At 42.8% G+C, this 22,441-nt stretch overlaps 2 protein-coding genes across 5 annotated transcripts in view; both read left to right on the top strand.

Annotated features, from left to right (window-relative positions):
* The window catches only part of crybb1l2 (crystallin, beta B1, like 2), a gene marked incomplete at both ends in the record, with an annotated part of 6,074 nt that extends 2,406 nt beyond the window's left edge, over nucleotides 1-3,668 (top strand). Inside the window, 3 exons of the mRNA XM_080756012.1 lie at nucleotides 420-552; nucleotides 1,328-1,470; nucleotides 3,497-3,668. Of these exons, the coding sequence (XP_080612138.1) occupies nucleotides 420-552; nucleotides 1,328-1,470; nucleotides 3,497-3,668 (448 nt within the window). The remainder of the gene's footprint in view (nucleotides 1-419; nucleotides 553-1,327; nucleotides 1,471-3,496) is intronic.
* Nucleotides 3,669-11,322: 7,654 nt separating this feature from the next.
* Nucleotides 11,323-22,441, top strand: part of ctnnd1 (catenin (cadherin-associated protein), delta 1) — a 62,570-nt gene continuing 51,451 nt past the window's right edge. For 3 of the 4 annotated variants that reach the window (XM_080759383.1, XM_080759381.1, XM_080759382.1), the window contains exon 1: nucleotides 11,323-11,440. The gene's annotated coding sequence lies outside the window, so the exon portion shown is untranslated. The remainder of the gene's footprint in view (nucleotides 11,441-22,441) is intronic. The other variant, XM_080759384.1, reaches the window with a different exon arrangement.

Genomic DNA, 22,441 nt, shown 5'->3' with positions numbered 1-22,441 from the left:
ATACTAATTTGTACATTTTTGAATACCGTATACTTTTACTTGTACTTGTAGGGGCGACTGTGGCTCAGGAGGTAGAGCAGGTCGTCCAATGATTCCTGGGTCGGCGGTTCAAATCCCGGCTCCTCCTCCTCCTGTCTACATGTTGAAGTGTCCTTGGGCAAGACACTGAACCCCAAATTGCTGAACCGATGTGCTGGTTGGTGCCTTGCATGGCTTCCGCCGCAATCGGGTGTATGAATGCATGTGTGAATGTAATGCACTATGTAAAGCTCCTTGGATAAAGGCGCTATATTATACATTTACCATTTTAGTAGTTCTACATTGCAGTATTGACACTTTTACTTATAAGTCACAAAATGTGAGTTCTCTGTTCCACCTCTGATAGCACCGCTGTCCCCTTTTCCCCTCCCTCCATGCAGCTTCGTGGGTTACGAGCAGATGAACTTCTGCGGCGAGATGTTCATCCTGGAGAAGGGAGAGTACCCTCGTTGGGACTCCTGGAGCAACTGTCAGAAGAACGACTACCTGCTGTCCTTCAGGCCCGTCCGCATGGTAAAAAAAACCCCAAAGAACCGGGTGGCATAATCTAACATTCTTACCTCACGCTGGTCACGCTATTAAAGTCTCTCTGGCAACGTTAATATTCCAAACGAGAGGCAAGCTGAAGTCAGAAATGAAGACAGAACATTGTTCCATCTGGTGGTAAACCATGGAGAGTTCCCTAGAGTAGGAGATACGAGGCTTTCTTTCTGAGCCGTAAACATGGACGTGAACGGCAGCGCGCATGAGCGAGACACAAGGGCCAAATGCTAAATTAGTTTGTCTGTTTCAGTGTAGTTGATCTGTTGGTTATGTGTATTATTTATTGTCGTTCTGTAAACGTCTTGGTATTAAGGGCTATTATCTATTTCAAGTATTTTGTATGTGCCTCGGCCCGAAAAGTCTTATCACAGTGGCTTTCAACCTTTTTCATACCAAGGTATACATTATGTATCTGCCATTTGAGCCACGGACCACCATTTGGTGACATTTAACAAACACAATTCCATGATGTATTGATGTTGGTACGATCAAAATAACAATTCTTCTACATTCTCTAATCGTGTAGACTTCTTACTTAATTCTTACTTAATTAAGTCTACACAGACTGTGTAGACTTAATTAAGTAATGCAGAAGTTTAACAATAATTGAACTCTTGAGAGAGTAAAAGGAAACCAAATGGGCCGTAAGGGTCCTTAACAACAGAGTTTCCTTAACAACAAGATCAGTATAAATCACACTTTAAACAGGAAAAACCCCCGTCTCCCCCTTTCCCCTCTGCTCCAGGACCCCGAGAAGCACAAGATCTGCCTGTACGAGGTCGGAGAGTTCAAGGGCCGTAAGATGGAGATCATGGACGATGACGTTCCCAGCCTGTTCTCCTACGGTTTCACCGACCGTGTTGCCAGCATCATGGTCAGCTGCGGAACGTGAGTCATCCGAGCGCCGCAAAACAAAGGACACACACACACACACACACACACACACATGGCCATGGGGAGATATTTACAGTAGGAGTTGCTGAATGTTCAGCAGGGGGTCTCTCCACACGCATGAGCAAACTGACACAGGCAATTAACCAGGATAAAGTAACAGAAATCTGTTCAGATTAAAATTATTATAATTTTTCCCCTCCTGTCCGAGGGGTGGGCTGTGCCTGGGGGGAGGGGGTGCTCCAGCTCCTACCCCCCCCCCCCCCCCCCCAGCACCCCTACTTCCCTCAGCCATGCTTGACACACGCACACACACACACACACAGATGCGTCAAAGCACAACTGGAAATGGCCAGTTTTTAGGCACCCAGCAGATGCTCTTGTCCTCCAGAGTGACTTCAAAAAGAGCAACAGCCATACAAAAAACAACAGGGTGACAAAACAATTTGTGTGAATTGGAGGAGACATGCAAATGTCTCTGCTTATGCTCTCTCAAAGACCAACACGTAGAGGAATTGGCAATGACTGAAGTTGGGGACGAAAAATATATATATATTTTTTAATCTACTAGACATTTCAGTATTTTCCCAGCATGGTGCTCATAAAGTAGAAAACAAGAAACAAAGAAATGCCCCCGACTCTCGGTCTCACAGATGACGTCAGACTTTACACTTTTACACAACATAATAATCAGGGAAACCGATGTGTAGTCACTCACCGCACAGGTTATCTGAGCAGTCACTTTATCTGTTTGTCTGGGAGGAGGGAGGGTAAAAATAGACCTTCTTTATTGACTGCTATAGTCACACTATACCATGAAGGAGATCGCAGGCCGCCTCAGACGTCAGAGCTAGCTCAGCGGTCTATATCCGCGTCGACACGCCGAGGCGTGTGACATCCCCACAGTTTCACTGCCGGCGTGATTAGTTGTTCTATAATAAAATATAAACAACACTACCTGCGGCTTGCTGGAAGGCAGGAGGTATATTATATAGCGTTTCATTTTGAAAGGGGAGTCAATCTTTTTTTGTTTGTTTATCTCCTGTTGTTTCTCATTTTTCCTAAATGAAAACATCACCGGTGCCACCGACCACTTCTCCATCTCGTCTTGGTCTCTGCTGTGTGGCCGTCCTATTTACTTCACTGTCGCTTTTTGTCGACCACAACTAAGACGAAACATGTTCGTCGACTACCTTTTTTCACTGACGAAAAAACTAAATGGAAACTAAATGAACACTGAGCTATGATGACTGAAACTATGACTAAATATATATTGACAATTTCGTCAACAGATAAAAACTAAAAGACTACTTGGTTGCATGCTGAAAAACCAGCCATTACGACGGCACCAAGGCCCGCCAAAATACATTTTAGTCAGTAGATTTATAGTCGATAATCTTATGACATTTAGTCGACTAAAACTTAGACTAACACCAAAACATTCCAGGTGCACTAAAATGTGACTGAAACTAAACTAAAACTATCCAAGAGACTATGACTATATAAAATCAAATGTTGCTGCCAAAAACAACACTGATTTATTTCTAACCTTCCGGCGCTATATATGAATCTCATTTCATAATGATACCCGTTCTGCCCTCTCTCTCCCTCTGTGTTTCACCAGCTGGGTGGGTTACCAGTACCCTAGCCTCGGAAACCCAGACGTCTGGGACCGCGTCCCACTTCAATACGGCATAGAGTAGCGCAAACGTCGATCACTCTCTGCTGATTTCTGATTTGTTAAATTGACGCACACACGCACGTTCCAGGCTACTAGTACCCTAACCCTAAGGGCCGATTCAGACTCCTATTTTGCTGAAATAAAAGTCGGTTCGGCGCTGTAGAGCCTACAATTTGACGTCATTTGAGGTTCGGGGGGGGCGGGTACCGTCCTAAAGTCGGCTCTTCGGTGCTACTGAAAATTTCTGACGAGCCGAAATCATTTCGGCACTACAGCGCCGAAACAGCGGTAAAATAGGAATATGAATCGGCCCTAACCCTCTCTCTCCCTCTGTTTCACCAGCTGGGTGGGTTACCAGTACCCCGGATACCGTGGCTCCCAGTACCTGCTGGAGAAGGGCGAGTTCAGGCACTTCAACGAGTGGGGCGCCCGCTGCCCCCAGATGCAGTCCATGAGGCGCATCCGCGACATGCAGTGGCACCAGCACGGCTGCTACACCATGGCCGCCAAGTGAAATCCACTGAGGGCGAGGAAGAGAGGCGCAGGCGGAGGAGAGACGATGGAGGCGGGAGGAGGAGGAGTTGGAGGCGGCGGTAGCGGCGGCGGCGGGCATAGAGATGGAGGAGGGGGATCCGGGGGTGGAGGAGGAGGAGGAGGAGGAGGAGGGGGAAGCCGAGCGAAGAAGGAAAGGAGGAGGGAGAGGGTGTGATGATGATGATGACGATGACGTGCTCCTTCCTCGAACCCCCGAAGTACCACCACCGGGTGGTTATTGAAGTCGGAGATGGAGAGGAGGATGTAGGAGGGTTAGTTGTCCTTATATCGGTGACGCATGAGATCAAACTGTGCCGATTTAAAATGTGAAAGAAATAATGAGCCAAGCCAAGCGTGCTGTCGTCCCCCCCATAGCTGGGAAACCATCGAGGGACCAATTATTTAATTCGGGTCTGACGACAAACCCACCTTTTTCCTCTCCATCACCCGACCCCCCCCCCCTTTTTTTTTAACCCATCTCTGTTTGTCAGCCCCCCCCCCCTCCCCTCCCCCACCTTTCCATCTTCCATTTCCCTTCCCCTATACCCTATACCTTTCTTACCCTCACACACTTGGGTGTTCTTAAATATCACCATCCTAACCTTTCCCAACTTTCACTCAGCCTAAATTATGTGACTGATTGGGAGGTTATACCGGTGGTGTGAGTGTGTGTGTGTCTGTGTGTTTGTGTGTGAGTGCACGTGCGTGTGTGTGCGTGCACACGGGTGTTTGTGGTGGAGCCAGGTTCTGACGTGGAGAGGGAGGAGTTGACCTCAACGAGGGAGGGATGGAGGGAGGGAGGGGGGGTCTGTACTGTAAAGAGAGATTTGGGGGGTGGGTGGTGGTCAGGCTTTGCTCTCTCCATGTCATTGTAACTGCATTGGGATCCTGAAGCCACATGTTTCCCTCAACCCTAATAAAGGCTCTCTCGAACTGCATGCTCTGTGTGTGATCCGTCTGATTCTTCTTATTCTTATTCTTCTTATTCTTCTTATTATGGGATCAATCAATATTATTATTATATTTGTATACGTCTTTAAATGTTCTGATGAATTGAAAATGGAGGACCCTCATGATGTAAACTAGTCTTTTTTCCTGGTTTTATCCTCGTAGCAGTTTTAGTATTAACCTGTACTTCCGTTTGAACTGTACCCCGTCTGTAAACTGTGAATACAACTTTCAAAGTCCTAAATTAAAATAGGATACTAAATTCTAAATTAGTATACTAAGAAAATTCAAAACATTAATTATAACTTTAATGGTCTCAGTGCAGGTATCAAATAAAACAGATACAAATTTCCTGAATAGACGTGTTTTCAAAAGCGGTTTAAAAGATGCCAAAGAATTTGCCTTTCTAATTGCCAGGGGTAGGGTGTTCCAGGATTTGGGTGCTCTTGCGGCAAAAGCCCGGTCACCCTTGGTGACAAGGCGTGGTCACCCTTGGTGACTAGGCGTGGTCACCCTTGGTGACTATGCGTGGTCACCCTTGGTGACTAGGCGTGGACGTGGTCACCCTTGGTGACTAGGCGTGGTCACCCTTGGTGACTAGGCGTGTCGTGCAAACCTGTAGGAGGGCCTCCTCTGAGGATCTCAGGGGGCGCAGGCAGGCATTTGTCCGTCGTAATAAGAGTCCGACAGCCAATAGTCCGACACCCCTATAGTCCGACAGCCAATAGTCTGACACCCCAATAGTCCGACAGCCAATAGTCCGACACCCCAATAGTCCGACAGCCAATAGTCTGACACCCCAATAGTCCGACAGCCAATAGTCCGACACCCCAATAGTCCGACAGCCAATAGTCCGACACCCCAATAGTCCGACAGCCAATAGTCCGACAGCCAATAGTCTGACACCCCAATAGTCCGACAGCCAATATTCTGACACCCCAATAGTCCGACAGCCAATAGTCTGACACCCCAATAGTCCGACAGCCAATAGTCCGACAGCCAATAGTCCGACACCCCAATAGTCCGACAGCCAATAGTCCGACATCCCAATAGTCCGACATGCCAATATAGTCCAACGTGACTGCTCACCCAGCATTCATAAGGTCCACCCAGACGAGTGGCCACCTGGACGAGTGGCCACCTGGACGAGTGGCCACCCGGACAACTGGCCACCTGGATGGCGTGGCGCTAGAGCGAGACCGGCAGGAGGCCGGTCGAGTTCTAGTTGTTTATTATATATAAAAGTTCAATGTTTCTGAGGCTGCCACTGCCTCAACTAATCCAATGGTTCTCAAACCACTTACAACGACTGCCATAACAACAACAGAGTTACACAGACCTGACCTTTGGACATTCAAGGGACCCTGCAGGGGGTCATTTGAGAACCACTGAACTAATCTGTTGAATTCTCTAAGATGAGCAACTGTGAACTCACATGGTAACACAAATGCCTGACAAATCAGTGCCATAATATTATCTTAAATGGTCTATATAAGATGAAGGCTTGGATTATGGCACTGTTTTATGAAACTGTGTCAAGTCAAGTCTCTTGTCTTTTTATTATTTTTTTATCTCTGCTGGAAAGTTGACGACGTGAGACCCAGAAGTGAATTCTCCATTAATTTTCAAAAAGTATTTATTTAAAGACGTTTACGCCGTGGACAAAGCCAACTCGAGGTGTGACAAATCATGACAACAAACAACATTTTGGACCGAACTAATAAGTAAGAAGAAATACAACAAAAAGTGTTTTAACCTGCCGTTTTCTTCTTCTTTCTAATTATTTGTTTCGCCTAAAACATTGTTTGTTGTCATGATTTGTCACAAATCGAGTTGGCTTTGTATGAGGCTCAAAAGGTCATTGAATAAATACTTTTTGAAATGTCTATGAGGAAAATGAACGAATACTGGACTACTCGCCCCGGTGCTTGGCCGTTTTTCCTCCCGGAATTTCCCCCAGTGAGAGAGAAAGGCTATATTATTAGACTTATATTTAACCTATAAACAATTTAGTATTATTTAGTATATGTAAGGTTTTGCCCCTTCAAATGGTACCTCGTCAGATAATCCCCACATATCCTACAACAACTTCTGCGAACAGACTTCACTGTAGTAGCTTTTCATAAATTATATTTGTACTTAGGCTGTTCTGCTGTCATGAAAGTTTATAGATAGAGAAATTCAAAGTCCAGCCGTCTGCTGTCCAGCTTCTCCCACCCCTCACTGGGGAAAATTCTGGGAGGAAAACAGAAACGGGGCGAGTAGTCTTGTTACCAAATGAACAGGGAATGATTTCCTGGGCCCTGGTAGGGGGCGGGACTGCGACGCTCTATAGCAGCTGAATTTCCTGTTTTCATCTATTTTAATTTCAAGTTATATTACATCATAGCTGTTGCAGACATAATGGTGCTGTAGTTAACATAATGAGTTTAGTGGCGTGCTGTCCCATGGTCATCATTCCCACATTAAATAATGTTGTTGTCTTTTAAGATACGTCATTTGGGTTTGTCTTGAGACAGAGACTAGTCTATACAGCCAAGAAATCCATGTATATTTCACACTTTACAAAATGGACCATGAGAAGACAATTTCAAAAATATTTATAATAAGACACATTTTGGCAACTCAAAATATGTTTGGTGGTGGAAAAAGTATAAATACGAAATACTCTGTTACAAGTAAAAGTCCGGAATTCAAAATGTACTTGAGTAAAAATACAAAAGTATTGGCATTGAAATGTAGGCTACTTAAAGTACCAAAAGTAAAAGTACTCATTCTACAAGTTTTAAAATATGTGAGCTTGTTGATTGGCTATATTTTCAAATGGCCGAAATGTATCTCTAGGGGACTATAGGGCTGAAGTGATTAATGTGATTTTTGTAATAATAATCAAAATCTACAAAGTAAAGTAAAGTTTTCAAATAATTGTAGTTTAGTAAAAGTACAATATTTACCTCTGAGATGTAGTGGAGTAGAAGTAAAAGTAATTTACTCAAGTAAAGGAGAAATACCTCAAATTTATAGTAATTAAGTAGCCTATAGTAATACATATTAATGTTGAAAATGGGTGGTATTCCCTTTTAAGTACATTTACTTAGTTACTTTAAACCACTGCCTATGATAGACCTATACTTTAAACCAAGTAGATTTTTCTGGACATTGAAAGAAATTAAACTTGCTTGCTTTCTGTTGAGGATGTCGTGTGCCTTGTCAGCCACTAGATGGCAGCAATAATGCATTTTAAACATTATTGGTTCTACAACCTCCACAGTCCAACACCCTCCTCTTGATATTTCTTCCTGGCTGCCTAATATAATCTCAATTTTAATTAATTAAAGCCCCGTGAGTTTATGCAACAACACATACATTTATTACATAATTTTTTGATTACAAATAAATAAATAGATAAAATGGAGAATCTGCTTTGATGAGGAAAAAGGGGCAGAGGTCACATGAAATGGTGATTGATCTCAGACTGTGATAATCAATGATGGCGATTATTTGGCTATAACTCTATAGCACTTCTGATCATCAGTGTTGGGCAATATTACTCAAGAGAGTATATAGCCTAATATGTTAGGCTACTTATTATATATTACTCCTTAAAAAGTAATAATACTATATATTACGTATTACTTGGAATCAAGAGTAATATATTATATTACACATTATAGCCTATTACATGTTGCTTTTTGTACAAATTGTATTTAAATAAAAATCCACTGATACATGAATATTTTGTAAAACCATTAAGTAAAAGAAAAAATATGGTTGTTAAAATCATATGTTTGTGACAAAGATAATATAATCTCTATACATTTAACCAAAGTGAATTTCTGTCACTGGACACATGTTCAAGTTAAGTTAAAGTGTATTTATGAACACACGATGCCTTTCTAAATGCATAAAAGGGGAAGTGACAGGGAAAAAAAGAAAAGATGTATAACAATGTAATACATGTTAACTGTAACAATTAGTGTCCCACTTTAGCAAAAAGCCAGCCCAGAGTAATAAAAGAAATGCACAAAAATGTATTAAAACTAGTTTGGGTTATGTGACTATGTCTAGTGGACAACGTGTCCTAGATTAATTGAATGAACTTTAATATACCTTTCCCATCATGTATACTGCCAAAAATATGCAAATACACTTTGGACATTAAAATATATTTTCATAAACATATGCCTATTTATATATGCACACATAGGCCTATATAGGCAAGTTCACGGGTAGGTTCAGGTATGTGTTACCTCATATGTGCATATAGGCTACTGCAATATGCACAAAATGATATACTACATGCAGTGTATATTCGTTTATTTTTCTTTCTTTTATGAAATGAGCAACCCTAACTCCTAACCAAAAATAAAATGTAAAAGTTCATAGACATTTTGATCACAAACAAAACGTAGATTAAATACAGCCTATATTTCCCCCTGTATGTGTGAAGCAGTGTTGATTCTGCAATAATCAAAACAGGACGTGTAGTGGGAGTGAGAATGTATAACTCTGAGTTGGTACTATAGTAACACCATTATTAATAGCAAAGATATTAAAGCCCTTTCAACAGAATCAACAGTGGCGTCACTGATATTAACTTTTGTAAGACTTTCTATTGCGCAGACATTGCAATATATAATATAGGCTTCTGATCATGCCACTAAACATGATGCCATCCTTTATTCCTTTCGTTACTGTGTACACACATGGCTTTTTTGTTGTTGTAGCCTATAGTAAATACTTAGAAAAAGCTTTACCTACCTGCTTTCATTGGGCTCTACCTATTCCAGAGCCCCCTCTCTCTCTCTCCCCCAACCCACCCCAGCGAAGAGAGAGGAAGGGAGAGAGAGAGAGGAGCACAAGTGAACAAGCAACCGCCCAGGCATAGAGAGAGAGAGAGAGAGAGAGAGAGAGAGAGAGTGCACAGCAAACTTTTAGGTGGGTGTCTGTCTCTGAGTCTGTCTCGCTATTTCCCCCCATTCTCTGTGATCTGTCGGTGTGTTTGTAGACCTATATAGTTCAGATTTAGGCGTTTTATTTGACCATGCTATATGTGTTCACGTTGTTATACCGCCCCGGTCCTCCTCAAATGGGACTTATGGAAGTACAAAGCCTACAGAACAGATCGAGGCAGTGATCCACCACCAAACCAAACACCAACCAGAGTAGAACTCGCCCCGAAGCATGTGTTGTGTTTTTGCCCTCAAAACGGTGCAGCCACACTTGCAAGTGCTCAGGATTAAACACATGGAACAACAATTTCAATTTAGCTTTATTGGCATGAGAAAACATATAAGTGTCAAAATAGAGTAAAAACTGTTGAAAATTATATGGAAAGTATATGCATTTGGAGGGGGGTAGAGCATTTTGTAAACAAAAAACATGTTACATTGCGTCGTTATAATAAATATTTTTTTCAAACAAATAGGAGCTATTGTTTTTTCAGTCACTTAATTTGGGACAAAAAGCAGCAATTTTTACATTACATTAAACAATAAAAACCATCAGTGGTGTAAATTATCTGCTATTTTAGTACTTTAATTAGCCTACAACAAGGTTTCTTCGACGATGCATGCACCTCTTGGTACCACAGCACCTCAAAGGCCCTTAAAACAAAGCTCTCTAGACTTCCCAAAACAAACTGGTCAGGCTCCTACTGGGCCTCACCCCCCCCAACCCACCTCACCCCTGCCCACTTTGACAGGCTGGAATGGCTTAGGGTGGACGTGGACCAGATATAGGCTATATATATATTAGAATGGCTTAGGGTTGACGACAGAGTACAGCATCTTAATTGCAATGGGTCTACTCTGGTCCATAAGATTCGACCAAGATATACCCATGTACCTGTCTAGATACTTCCTTAATGTCAACAAAGAACACACCCACAACACCAGAGGGAGTTCAACTAACCATGTGCAACCCAGATTCGGGTTTTTTTTAGCTATAAGTGTGTATATTTATACGTCTCTAAATGTTATGATGAATTGAACATGGTGGACCCTATTGTAAACAAGTGTAATGCTTTATGGTGTCGTCCACAGTTAACAGTTTTCTATTGAGTTGAAATGTACTGTAATTCTGCAAACTGTTAATAAATACTTCAATCAATCAACAAAAAAAAAAACTTGAAATTAAAACAGGTTGAGAATCACTGCTAGAGCCATACAAATCTTCTCAATTTGTGTCTAATGTGTGTCGGTTTTAACTATTTGTCTGGTCATTTATTTTCTTATATTTTTTTCTTTTAATTCATTTTTGTGTGTTTCTGGTTTATCATGGTAGGCTATATTATATTGATTTTGTACGTAGACTACTTTAAGGTATATTTTTAATGCATAATTTTCGCAATTTAAGATAATTGTTTTTGTCCTTGGTATGTACATTGTGCATATAGGCCGCTATTTGCTCTTTAATTGATATTTCTTGCAAAAACAAATGTTTTGCCATTTTTGTGTGTAAATGTTGTATTCATTTCAATGTATTGTAAACGTTTTTTTTAATTGCAATTTGACCCCCAGGAAGAATAGTCTCTGCTGAGTGAGTGACTAAACGGCGATCTAAAATAAACAATAATAAACAAATAAACCAACACAATACGGTTTCTTTTCATCGCTGTTGGGGGCAAAACAAGTACCCCAGGCGGCTCGGCAGCCACCCACCCAGACGGGGACAGAGACAGAGTTGGTTGGTGCTCGGAGAGAGAGGCAGGCCTAACAATCGGTCGCTATACTCTCTGGAACCTTTTGGGAAAGGGGAAAAAAAACACAAAACACAAGACGCGACAAACATTCTCCTGACTGGGTAATGTGCTTTTTATTTTGTTTTGTTTCCTACGTCCAGCTTGTCCCCAGTTAGGGGGGAAATAGAGGCTTTAAAATTAATTTAGTTAACTTAAAAAAAGTGTTATTGATAGCCCCAGCAACGTTATAATGGCGAGCTAAAGTCTTGCTAGCTGGGAGCTAGCCTTAACGCTAGTTTTAGCTGTGTTTTCACACTAGTTCTTACACACAGCTGCTTTTAAGCCAAATGAAGCGCAGCCATACACTTCTTTGTTGGCAAGAAAAAGACAAGCAAGGTGTTTAAAAATAACAATACTGGCATCTCTCCTATATTCACCAAGCGAGCTTTCTTTTAAGTATGTTTTGTTGTGGTTGGAACGGCGTGATTTTTTTGTGGGTGTAAATCTCGTGCTTGTCGTTGTGTGGGGTGCTATCTGGTCTGCTGCTTTTGAATGGAGAATATATGTAGTTAAAGCTGTTATTATTGTGTATTTATTTTATATATCAATGCAACGGAACCCATGAATGTTGGACTACTAGATTCTAGTTGATTCTATTGGGGATGAGTTGACAAGCAAACTTTATACTGGAGCCAGGTGGTGAGACTACTAGAATACACGGAAGTCAAGTCACCACCACCTCTCTCTCCCTCCACCATGATAGGAATCAAAGTCCACTCTTTCTCTAGGCGTTATTAATTTGCCATGGAATGGAATTACATCATGCCCACTTTGAGTTTGAATTCCACCTGAAACCGCCCACCGTTTATTTTTTTACTGTGTGTGTGTGTGTGTTCTCTGCAAGCTAAACATGCTTTGTAAATCATGCATGGAAGCCAACACATGCTTTTCATTGTCGTTAAAGTTGGAATAATATTCGTCCATAATGGAAAAGAAGAAACAGTCCCCCCTTTCATCATCATGTCCCACCTGGTCTCTGATGTGGTCTGGTCGGCCACATCGAAAACATATTAGTAGTAGTGTGTGCGGGGTTGTTCGCCCTTTGAATTTAACTGTGTGTGTGTTGGGGGGGGGGGGGGGGAGAACCTGTTCTGTTTGTGTGGGGTGTGGTAGGGTGTTGGGCGTGGTTGTTGTTGCATTATTCACAGGCTCTTGTCTGTGCTGACACCTTCTCAACTTACAGTAGTCGGTGGCAAGCAGGCAACTGAAGCAAGCAAAGGGACACCCTCCCTCCACCAGAAGACTTTGGACTAGTTAGATTTATGTATTGGTCACTCAATTCAATTAAACTCAAAGGAGCTTTATTGGCAGAAGAAAACTTGTATACGGTTTCCATTCGACAAAGCAAGTGTCAACTCAAAATATAGTATTGAAAATGGGGAAAGTATATACATTTGGAGGGTGGTACAGCATTTTGTAAACAGCTGTCACATTGCGTCGTTATATGTAACATGTTATACGGGTGTATGAAGCTTTTTTTGAAACGGCAGCACTTTTTACAGTCACTTTGGGACAAATAGCAGCATTTTGTCTGAAGACTTTTTAAATAGTATACAAAAGGGTAGCAGCTCTGTTTACATGTGCAGTAGCTATAGCAGTCTATATGTTGACATGAAATGCTGTTAGTAGTTCCTTGTGCATTACATGAAGATGGCTAGTACTGGCATGTTCATCAACATGACTATACTATGTGCTTGTTTTAGCCGAATGGCTGGCTTCTTGCATTTGTTCGACTTCATAGTACAATGCCTAGTATTCCCTTAATAGACATTCTTTTAACAAAGACATTGTAAAGTCTAATCGTTGACCTAATCTCATATAAAGTAGCTGCCTGGCTGTGATTCGATGTTTCAAAGTGGCATAACGACTTTAACCAGGGACGACACATCTCTTGTCTTGCAGTGGGCTGGACATTCCCAAAAGGTTAGGTTTAGCTTCCTTTTTTTTTTACCAGCCAGCATGATTTGTTAGAATATAACAGGGCTGCTAAATGTGAGTCATTCTTGCCCGACAAACTGGACTGTACGTAAAGCAAGCTTCCTCGGACGGCCAGCCGGCCACATTCAACATTTACCAGCATTCGGACGGTCGCAAATGCAAATTATGTCACATCGTTCATATAATCAGCTGATCAGAGAAAGCTAATCTATTACAAAGAGATGTTTGTCATACTTGGCCACTCAATCCCTGCAGTCATAGGATATGAGTAAACAGAAGCCCTTTTCATAGATGGACGGATCCCACAATATTGATGTAAAAGGAGAATGTTACGTATTATTATGCTGGCTTTTTCTTCTCCACAGAACATTCAACCAAACTCCGCCCCATGTGTGCTTTTAAATGGCATGTTTTTTCCTGAATCGGATGTGTTTATGTGTTTATGATTGACACATTTTTACATCTTTATTCACAAAGGCCCGCACACCGCATCACACTTTATGTGCATTTTTCCGAAATACATTGAGCCCTGCCTATGCACCCGCCTCAGAGCATACAGGTGTGCATAAGACTTTGTTGCCTACTATCTTTATTCACCAAAAATCACTTCAATATCACTCCGTTGGTGAGCTTGGTTTAGGAGCAGGTGGAGTTTTTATTTGGTAGGACAAGTGGAAGAGAGATTATTTATTATAACCCATTTTGGGCGTGAAGTGAACCCCTTTTGGTGTTTTAACTAAGCATTATGTTATACTTTATAGTTATTGGAAAATAGCAGATCTACAAGCTCATAGCACGGGGTGCATACTTAGTTTAGACTAGTCATTGGTTAGACATGGGTTAAGGTTAGGTTTAGGTGTGCTGCCCCGTGGGAGGTTAGGTTTAGGGTGAGGATTTGAGATAGGTTGTAGTTGTAGGACTAATGACTGGTCTAAACAATTACTAGTCTAAACCAAAAACCAAAAAAAATGTGAAAATGCTTTCGTGGAAATCTTTGAATATATATTCTTTCAGAATACTTTTTTAAAATTTTGACGTCAGGTCTAAATGGGTCTAAAAGGTCTAAACTCTTGTCTTGTTCTCTGTTCCTCTCTCACACGTGTGCACACATCTTGAGATGACAGCTGTTGTCGGTAGGTAGATAATTGAGCTGGGGAAATGACTGCCACTGTATATCATCAGCCTTAGGCTTATTTATATTTACTACTCCATTTTCAGAGCTTCCAGATCACATACGGATAGGTGGAAGGAAGCGTTTGGAAAATGTGGGAGTAGTAAACTCATCTTGAGAGACTGTAGGTCAGGACAGGCTCACGACAGCTCACTCCTAAATTAAGTTCCATGGGAAATTGTGGTTGTGAAAGTAGTGTTTAACTTTAAGCACTCAAACATATTTAAAAAATGCAGCAAAAAAAACAAACATCACTTCAGTCACTGCTAGTGGGGCGTTTGTGTGTGTGAGAGAGACACGTGAGATGCGTCAGAAATAGATTGGAGGAGAAAGTGAAGAGATTAAGAGAAGCAGGGAGCAGTTGGACGCAGAAAGCGGCGTGGACATGGGACATCACACACACCTGTCCTGCCATGTCGCCTGTCCCTTTTCACACACAGATACATGTTCATGCTATTGGCATGAACATGTAATATGCTATTGGCTGTTTGTATTCTTTTTGGAAAAAATATACTCCTGTGGAAAGGCTATATTATTTTACTTATATTGACCATATAAACAATGTAGTATTATTTAGTATATATGTAAGGTTTTGCCCACTCAAATGGTACCTCGTCAGATAATCCCCACATATCCTACAACAACTTCTGTGAACAGACTTCACTGTAGTAGCTTTTCATAAATTATATTTGTACTTGTATACTGTCTGCTGTCATGAAAGTTTATAGTTAGAGAAATTCAAATTCTGGGAGGAAAACAGTAACAGGGTGAGTTGTCTTGTTACCCTCTGACCAGTGTGACCACCCCCACTGCCTGGCGTGCAAGTTGCAACCCATTTCTCTGTGTCCGACTGTCCGTAGTACCAAGAGGTCGACAGAATAATGTCCCAACATTCCCGCCTAGAGATTCCAGCCCAACAGGCTGACCAAAAAAGGCTCTAGATTTGGAAGTGGTGATGATTGTGAACACGTTTTGGAGAAGTTTGCTGACTTTTCATAAATTACCTCTTTGGTTGACATATATTGACTTCTTTTCCTCCCTGGGTTGAACTTGTGTGGTATTATTATTTTATTCTTTGGTTTTATTGAACATTACGTCCAATTGATTGACGGTACTTCTGCATTTCACTATCATCTTTATGCTCGTTGTGTTATTATGTAATACTGTAATTTAAGAGACGGAAATAACAGGAATAAGGGAAAGAGGCATGACCTGCTGGGAGAGTGTGAGGGAAAGAAAGTCTGTTTTATATTTTCGAAAAATCGTGAAAATGTGGCGCAAATCTTTGAATATATTCTTTCAGAGCGAGCGTTTTTTTTAAACTCAAATCTTTTGCTTCTGGAGGGGTCGTCCCTGGAACAACATATTTTCAGATGGGGGGGTCGGAGGCCAAATACAGATCATTCTTGGGGTCATTGACATGAAAAAGGTTGACTCACCACTGAGTCAGAAAACTGTCATGCTTTCGAAGACATTTGTAGAATCAGTTCTCGGGTCTAAATGGGTTAATACTTGTTTGTTTATTGTCATACACATAAAAAAACAAACTTTTCTCCTCCTGCCAGTGTCTGCCAGAAGAATGTATTTATTTCCTACTAGTACTCATCCAACTGACCGTGGTTTTGTAGTAGTAGTAGTAGTAGTAGCAGCAGTAGCTCAGTGCTCAGCCAGTCACTCTAGCCAGCCAGAGGTATCATTTCTGAGCCCGGGTAATGACGGGTCTTTCAGAGTGCACCATGGGTGTGTCCCTGCTCTGACACACGGAAGCTGGGTTCTTTTTTATATATTTGCCCTAAATGACCTTCCTCTCTACACTCCCGACCCCGCTGAGTCTGTCAGTTGTCTTTCTTAGTTTCTATGGTCTGTGTGTTGCTGTTGGAATGGTCTGTGTCAGTTGTCTTTCTTACTTTCTGTGGTCTTGTGTGTTGCTGTTGGAATGGTCTGTGTCAGTTGTCTTTCTTAGTTTCTGTGCTCTGTGTGTTGCTGTTGGAATGGTCTGTCAGTGTCTTTCTTGGTTTCTTTCGTTCTTATCAAGGCGAGTACGCTGGCTAATAAGCGATCATGCAGGCCAAGGCCAAACAGAGGAGGGATCCCAGTCAGGGTTGGAAGTCTGCTTATATTTCCCGCAACTTTTGGCTTGTTTTTTTCCCTCCAAAGTTGCCTCACAACTTAGATAGTGCTTGTTTTATTCCAAAGTTCGCGGGTTGCATTTTTTAAATGTTTAATTAACCCATTCTGACCTGAGATCTGATTCTAAAAATGTCTTCTATATTATCCTGACAGTTTTCTGAAAAAGCTATGTTTCTATGTCGGTGGTTCTTCGATTTTTCAAAAATAGCAGACATACAAGCTCGTAGCGCGCCACTCGGTGGCGCGCTATGAGCTTGTAGATCTGCTATTTTTCAATAGCTAAAGCATAGCATAATGCTAACACCAAAAGGGGTTCCCACACAAAATGGGATGTACTATAAATATTAAATAAATACACATTGGTTTGGGGGAGTGTGATCACATGACACAATGGGTCTGGTGTCTCTACTCAAGCCCTGGCTAAAGTATGTGTGTAATAGTATAATAAATTACCAAAACATTCATTATTATAGATATATATATATATATATATATATATATATATATATATATATATATAGTATTTAGAATGATAAATGGATCAAATCTTTATTGGGATTATATGGCCATATTATTGGGCTTGTTTTTCCAAGAGATTTGGCTTATTTTAATCCCCCCGTAAGAGTTGGCAACACTGAATCCCAGTGCAGTGATTGATACCCAAGGCTAGCAATTGAATCCTCAGTATCTCAGCTAGTCTTGGTCAAGTAACTTTCAGTCAGTCTGTACTGTAGTTGTGGGGACCTATACCACGGGTCACGGACAGAGTCAGAGAGAGAAGGATGAGGCTGGCAGGGCACTGGGTCAGGCACCCAGAACTAGAGGCTGGCAGGGCACTGCGTCAGGCACCCAGAACTAGAGGCTGGCAGGGCACTGCGTCAGGCACCCAGAACTAGAGGCTGGCAGGGCACTGCGTCAGGCACCCAGAACTAGAGGCTGGCAGGGCACTGCGTCAGGCACCCAGAACTAGAGGCTGGCACTGTGTCAGGCACCCAGAACTAGAGGCTGGCACTGCGTCAGGCACCCAGAACTAGAGGCTGGCAGGGCACTGCGTCAGGCACCCAGAACTAGAGGCTGGCACTGTGTCAGGCACCCAGAACTAGAGGCTGGCACTGCGTCAGGCACCCAGAACTAGAGGCTGGCAGGGCACTGCGTCAGGCACCCAGAACTAGAGGCTGGCACTGCGTCAGGCACCCAGAACTAGAGGCTGGCAGGGCACTGTGTCAGGCACCCAGAACTAGAGGCTGGCCCTGCGTCAGGCACCCAGAACTAGAGGCTGGCAGGGCACTGTGTCAGGCACCCAGAACTAGAGGCTGGCCCTGCGTCAGGCACCCAGAACTAGAGGCTGGCAGGGCACTGTGTCAGGCACCCAGAACTAGAGGCTGGCACTGTGTCAGGCACCCAGAACTAGAGGCTGGCAGGGCACTGTGCATGTCAGGCACCCAGAACTAGAGGCTGGCCCTGCGTCAGGCACCCAGAACTAGAGGCTGGCCCTGCGTCAGTCACCCATAACTAGAGGCTGGCAGGGCACTGGGTCAGGCACCCAGAACTAGAGGCTGGCAGGGCACTGCGTCAGCCACCCAGAACTAGAGGCTGGCAGGGCACTGCGTCAGGCACCCAGAACTTAAGGCAAGTACATTGACCCTATGGGAGCCAACCCAGGGCAAAGCCAGGAGGAGGAGAGAAGCGTACCACCTAATGTAGACGTGCTGCGGCGCGACAGCTTGGCTGACAACACTGCAGAGCTCAAGAACCTGATGTTGGGATAGGAAACTGTGGAGGGCAGCGATCCAGGAATCTCTAGTTGGTGTTGGCTAGACCTCACTCTCGCGGCAACTAACTGTAGTTGTAACTATGTCTTTTCTAGTGTACTAACTGAACCAGGAGGCTAGCTAGCTGAATTCACAGTGCTGCTGTTTGAATTGCTTTATGATTAACCACTGGTCAGCGCCAGTGGTCACTGTACCTTGTTGGCAGATTGCCACCTGTAAGTACCACTTCCTGGTGCCTTTTCCTTTGGATCGTTTGTACTGTGTGTTCTACAGTAAAACTGAGGCATCAGTTGGATTTATGTTTTGTTTTGTGGGACATAAAACCCATTTGGGTTTTCAGCGTCTGTGGGCTTCTTTTTGTAAAGGTTATCAATGTGAATGGAGAGGGTTGGTTGTTGTTTACTGTTTTTAGCATGTTACCGTGCATCCATGCAACAACCTCCAGCTGTGGAAAGAAATCAACTCCACACAAATAAGTGCTCATAAAGATCGCTTTTGTCGCTTTCCCACTCTAATCGGATGAGTTGAGAGGGTCTATATGGGGTGGCGGTGACTCAGTGGCTGGATGGTAACCGCAAGGTTCCCAGTTCGAGGCTCCCAGGCTCCCCCATACTCGAGTTACTGTCGAAGTGTCCTTGAGCAAGACACTGAACCCCAAATTGCTCCTGATGTGCTGGTTGGTGCCTTGCATGGTTTCCGCCGCCTTCGGTGTATGAATGTGTGTGTGAATGGGTGAATGTAATGCACATCACCCAATCTATGTAAAGCGCCTTGGATAAAGGCGATGCACCATTTTACATTTATTACGAACGAACAGAGAAGAACATTCAATGCCATTAAACATGTTGGAAAAGTTGGGTGTAGAATGCATGTTGCTTTGCTGTTCGCACTAGTGTTGCAGGATTCTTGCTCAAAATGTGAACGGTGAATCTCGATTTTCCTCAACAATAATTGAGATTTCTCTCGATTGCGATTCAGCATTTGTCATAATTGTCTTTAGTCTGTAGTCGCTGAACATTACCACTTTCAAATGTGGCACCTGGAGCCAACCACTGTGGCTTTAAATGGACAACATCATTCAAAGTGCTTGACCTAAACCTAAACCTCTCTTGTAGCAAAAACATAAGAGTAAATTAAATGAATTGGACACGAGATCACATCTGAATCTAGATCTCCATCTTTCTGATTATTTCTTTCATTACTGAATTGTTTTGCTGCACTACGTAATAAGTACCCTCAGCTGTAGGATTCTGGGCGGGAACCCCTTCTGGTGTTTTCAGCATTATGTTATACTTTAGCTATAAAAAAATAGCAGATCTATAGGGGTTGTAGATCTGCTATTTTTGAAAAATCGTGTCAATGTGGCAAAATTTCAAATTTGGAATTTATATTCTTTCAGAGTGAGTGTGTGTGTGTGTGTGTGTGTGTGTGTGTGGGGGGGGGGTCCCTGGAACAACATATTTTGAGATGGGGGGTCAAATACATATATTTTTGGGGGTCCTTGACATGAAATAGTTTGAGCACCACTGACCTATAGAAACATGGGCTTTTGAGAAAACTGTCACGACTTTAGAAGGCATTTGTAGAATCGTCCTCAGGTCTAAATGTGTTGAAATGACAGTGAACTGAAGTATTAGATCGCAGTAGAGACAACTCCTGCCTGCTTTGTGATTGGTGGAAGGGGCCTGGCTAAAAGTGAGTGACAGGTGCGTTATCTGCGTTGCCTGGCAACATGGAGACAGAAGGTGCTGCAAGCTCTGCTCTGCTTTGTAGACTGTACAGAGACCCCCCCCCCCTGTGTTTTTCTCCCTGCAAACAGTGTCTGGTCGGTGTGACCAGCCCATTTATGCCCTGTTTTGTGAGAGAGCCGTCAGACTTCAACATGTCGACTGAACTAGTCGTCGCTTGGGCCTAACAAGGGTGAATTGCCGACCATAGAGTCGTTTGGTTTGGGTAGCCATTTGCAGTGTTGTTTTTGGGCAGCAAATTTCTATTTTAGTTTTAGTCATGGTCTCTTGAAACGTTTTAATTTAGTTTGAGTCACATTTTAGTCACCGAGAATGTGACTAAAAAAGTGTTAGTCTAGTTTTAGTCGACTAAATCGTGTTTTGGCGGGTCTTGATGCCGTCGTAATGACTGTTTTTACACCGGCTGAAAATAGCAGATCTACAAGTTCACAACGAGTCGCAGCGCAACACATTGTGAGCTTGTAGATCTGCTATTCTCAGCATGCAACCAAGTGTAAAATTACTTCTACTGGATCTCTTGTCCACTGGTCCCTTCCTAACATTTTATTTTTTATTTGTTGACGGCATTGTCAGTATATTTAGTCTCATAGTTTTAGTCACCATAGCTTAGTTTCCATTTAGTTTTCGTCGGTGGAAAAAGGTAGTCGTCTAGTCGACGAACATTTTTCGTCATAGTTTTAGTCGACAAAAACAACACTGGCCAGTTAGTTGTCCAGAACAGTCGATCTGACCAATATGCCCATATATGGGCAAATATGGAGATCCAGTTGTCCAGCAACCCAGCTCCATCAGGGATCTCCATATATGGGCATAAAAGGGATACAGACGAATAGTACGGCGCCTGGAACTATTGAATAACTGGGCGGGGCATGCATTTCCTATTTGCATCGTTCCTGACTTGCATCGTTCCTGAGTATTATTAACCCATTCTTGAACGGGAACCCCTTTTTTGGGTTTTAAGCATTATTTTATGTTATTTACTTTAGCTATTGAAAAATAGCATATCTACAAGCTTGTAGCACGGCACTCGGTGCCGCGTTACGAGCTTGTAGCCGGTCTGCTATTTTCGAAAAATTGTGAAAATGTGGTGCAAATCCTTGAATATATATTCTTTCAGAGCAAACGTTTTTAACTCAAATCTTTGCTTCTGCAGGGGGGGTCCCTGGAACAACATATTTTCAGATGGGGGTCGGCGGCCAAATTCATATAATTGTTGGTGTCCTTGACATGAAAAAGGTTGAGAACCACTGATAGAGAAACATAGGTTTTTTTTCTCCAGAAAACTGTCAGGATTTAGAAGTCTTTTCTAGAATCGTCTACAGGTCTAAATGGGTTAAATTATACATTGAATAGTTTTATTAGGCTAACTGTGCGGTTAAACAGGAGTAAGTTAGGATGAGACACTATAGGGTAAACCTGGGCTGGTTCTGTGCTGTAGTTTACTGTAGTTTCTCCCATGAATGATGAATCCACAATTATAGTTGTTTCTAGCATGTTTCCTTCCTCCCTCAAAATAGTAAATTGTGGCACCGCATCTTAGAAGGGGCGTGTGTGTGGCGTGTGTGTGTGTGTGTGTGTGTGTCACACACACACACACACACACACACACACACACACACACACACACACACATGTGCGTTACATTCTGTGCCTAAAAGACTGTGGGCCCTATACGGGTCGCATAGAGTGCTTTCATGGGCCGAAGTCTAACGATGGCACAGGCGGTAGTGTTTGACCTGACAACCTGAGCCAAAACACACACACACACACACGCACACACACACACACACACACACACACACACACACACACACACACACACACACACACACACGCAGGCACACACGCACACACACACATACACACGCACACACACGCAGGCACAAATCTCTGTGACCATTCAAATGTGACTGACTGAGTCAGCAGTATCACTGGCCAAGCCACAATAGCAATTTACCATAGCTTAGCCTCAGCCTGTGTGTGTGTGTGTGTCTGTGTGTGTGTGTGTGTGTAGTAGATTGAACAGAAATGCATGTCGTCTCTCCCTGCCTGGCTGCCACGAGTACCAGTGATTTAAAAAGGCGGTGTAGTAGTAATGGCTTCGATATGGTAATTGGTGCAATGATCCAATCTCCAGTATATACAGTACAGCTGCATGCTGTTCTTGTAAGTGCCTAAACCGCGTAATGGCAGGGCTTTCCCCTTTGGTAGACACACAGGACGATGACTTACTAATGGCTTTACAATAGGCTTTGATTCAATCGATGGCGCTTAGTTGGAAATGCTGAAGCCATTTGAACCCAT

Source organism: Protomyctophum bolini (genome assembly GCF_963924005.1).
Source record: "Protomyctophum bolini genome assembly, chromosome: 3".
Lineage (NCBI taxonomy): Eukaryota > Metazoa > Chordata > Actinopteri > Myctophiformes > Myctophidae > Protomyctophum > Protomyctophum bolini.
The sequence above is the reverse complement of the archived record's forward strand: the minus strand, read 5'-3'. Positions and strand labels throughout refer to the sequence as shown.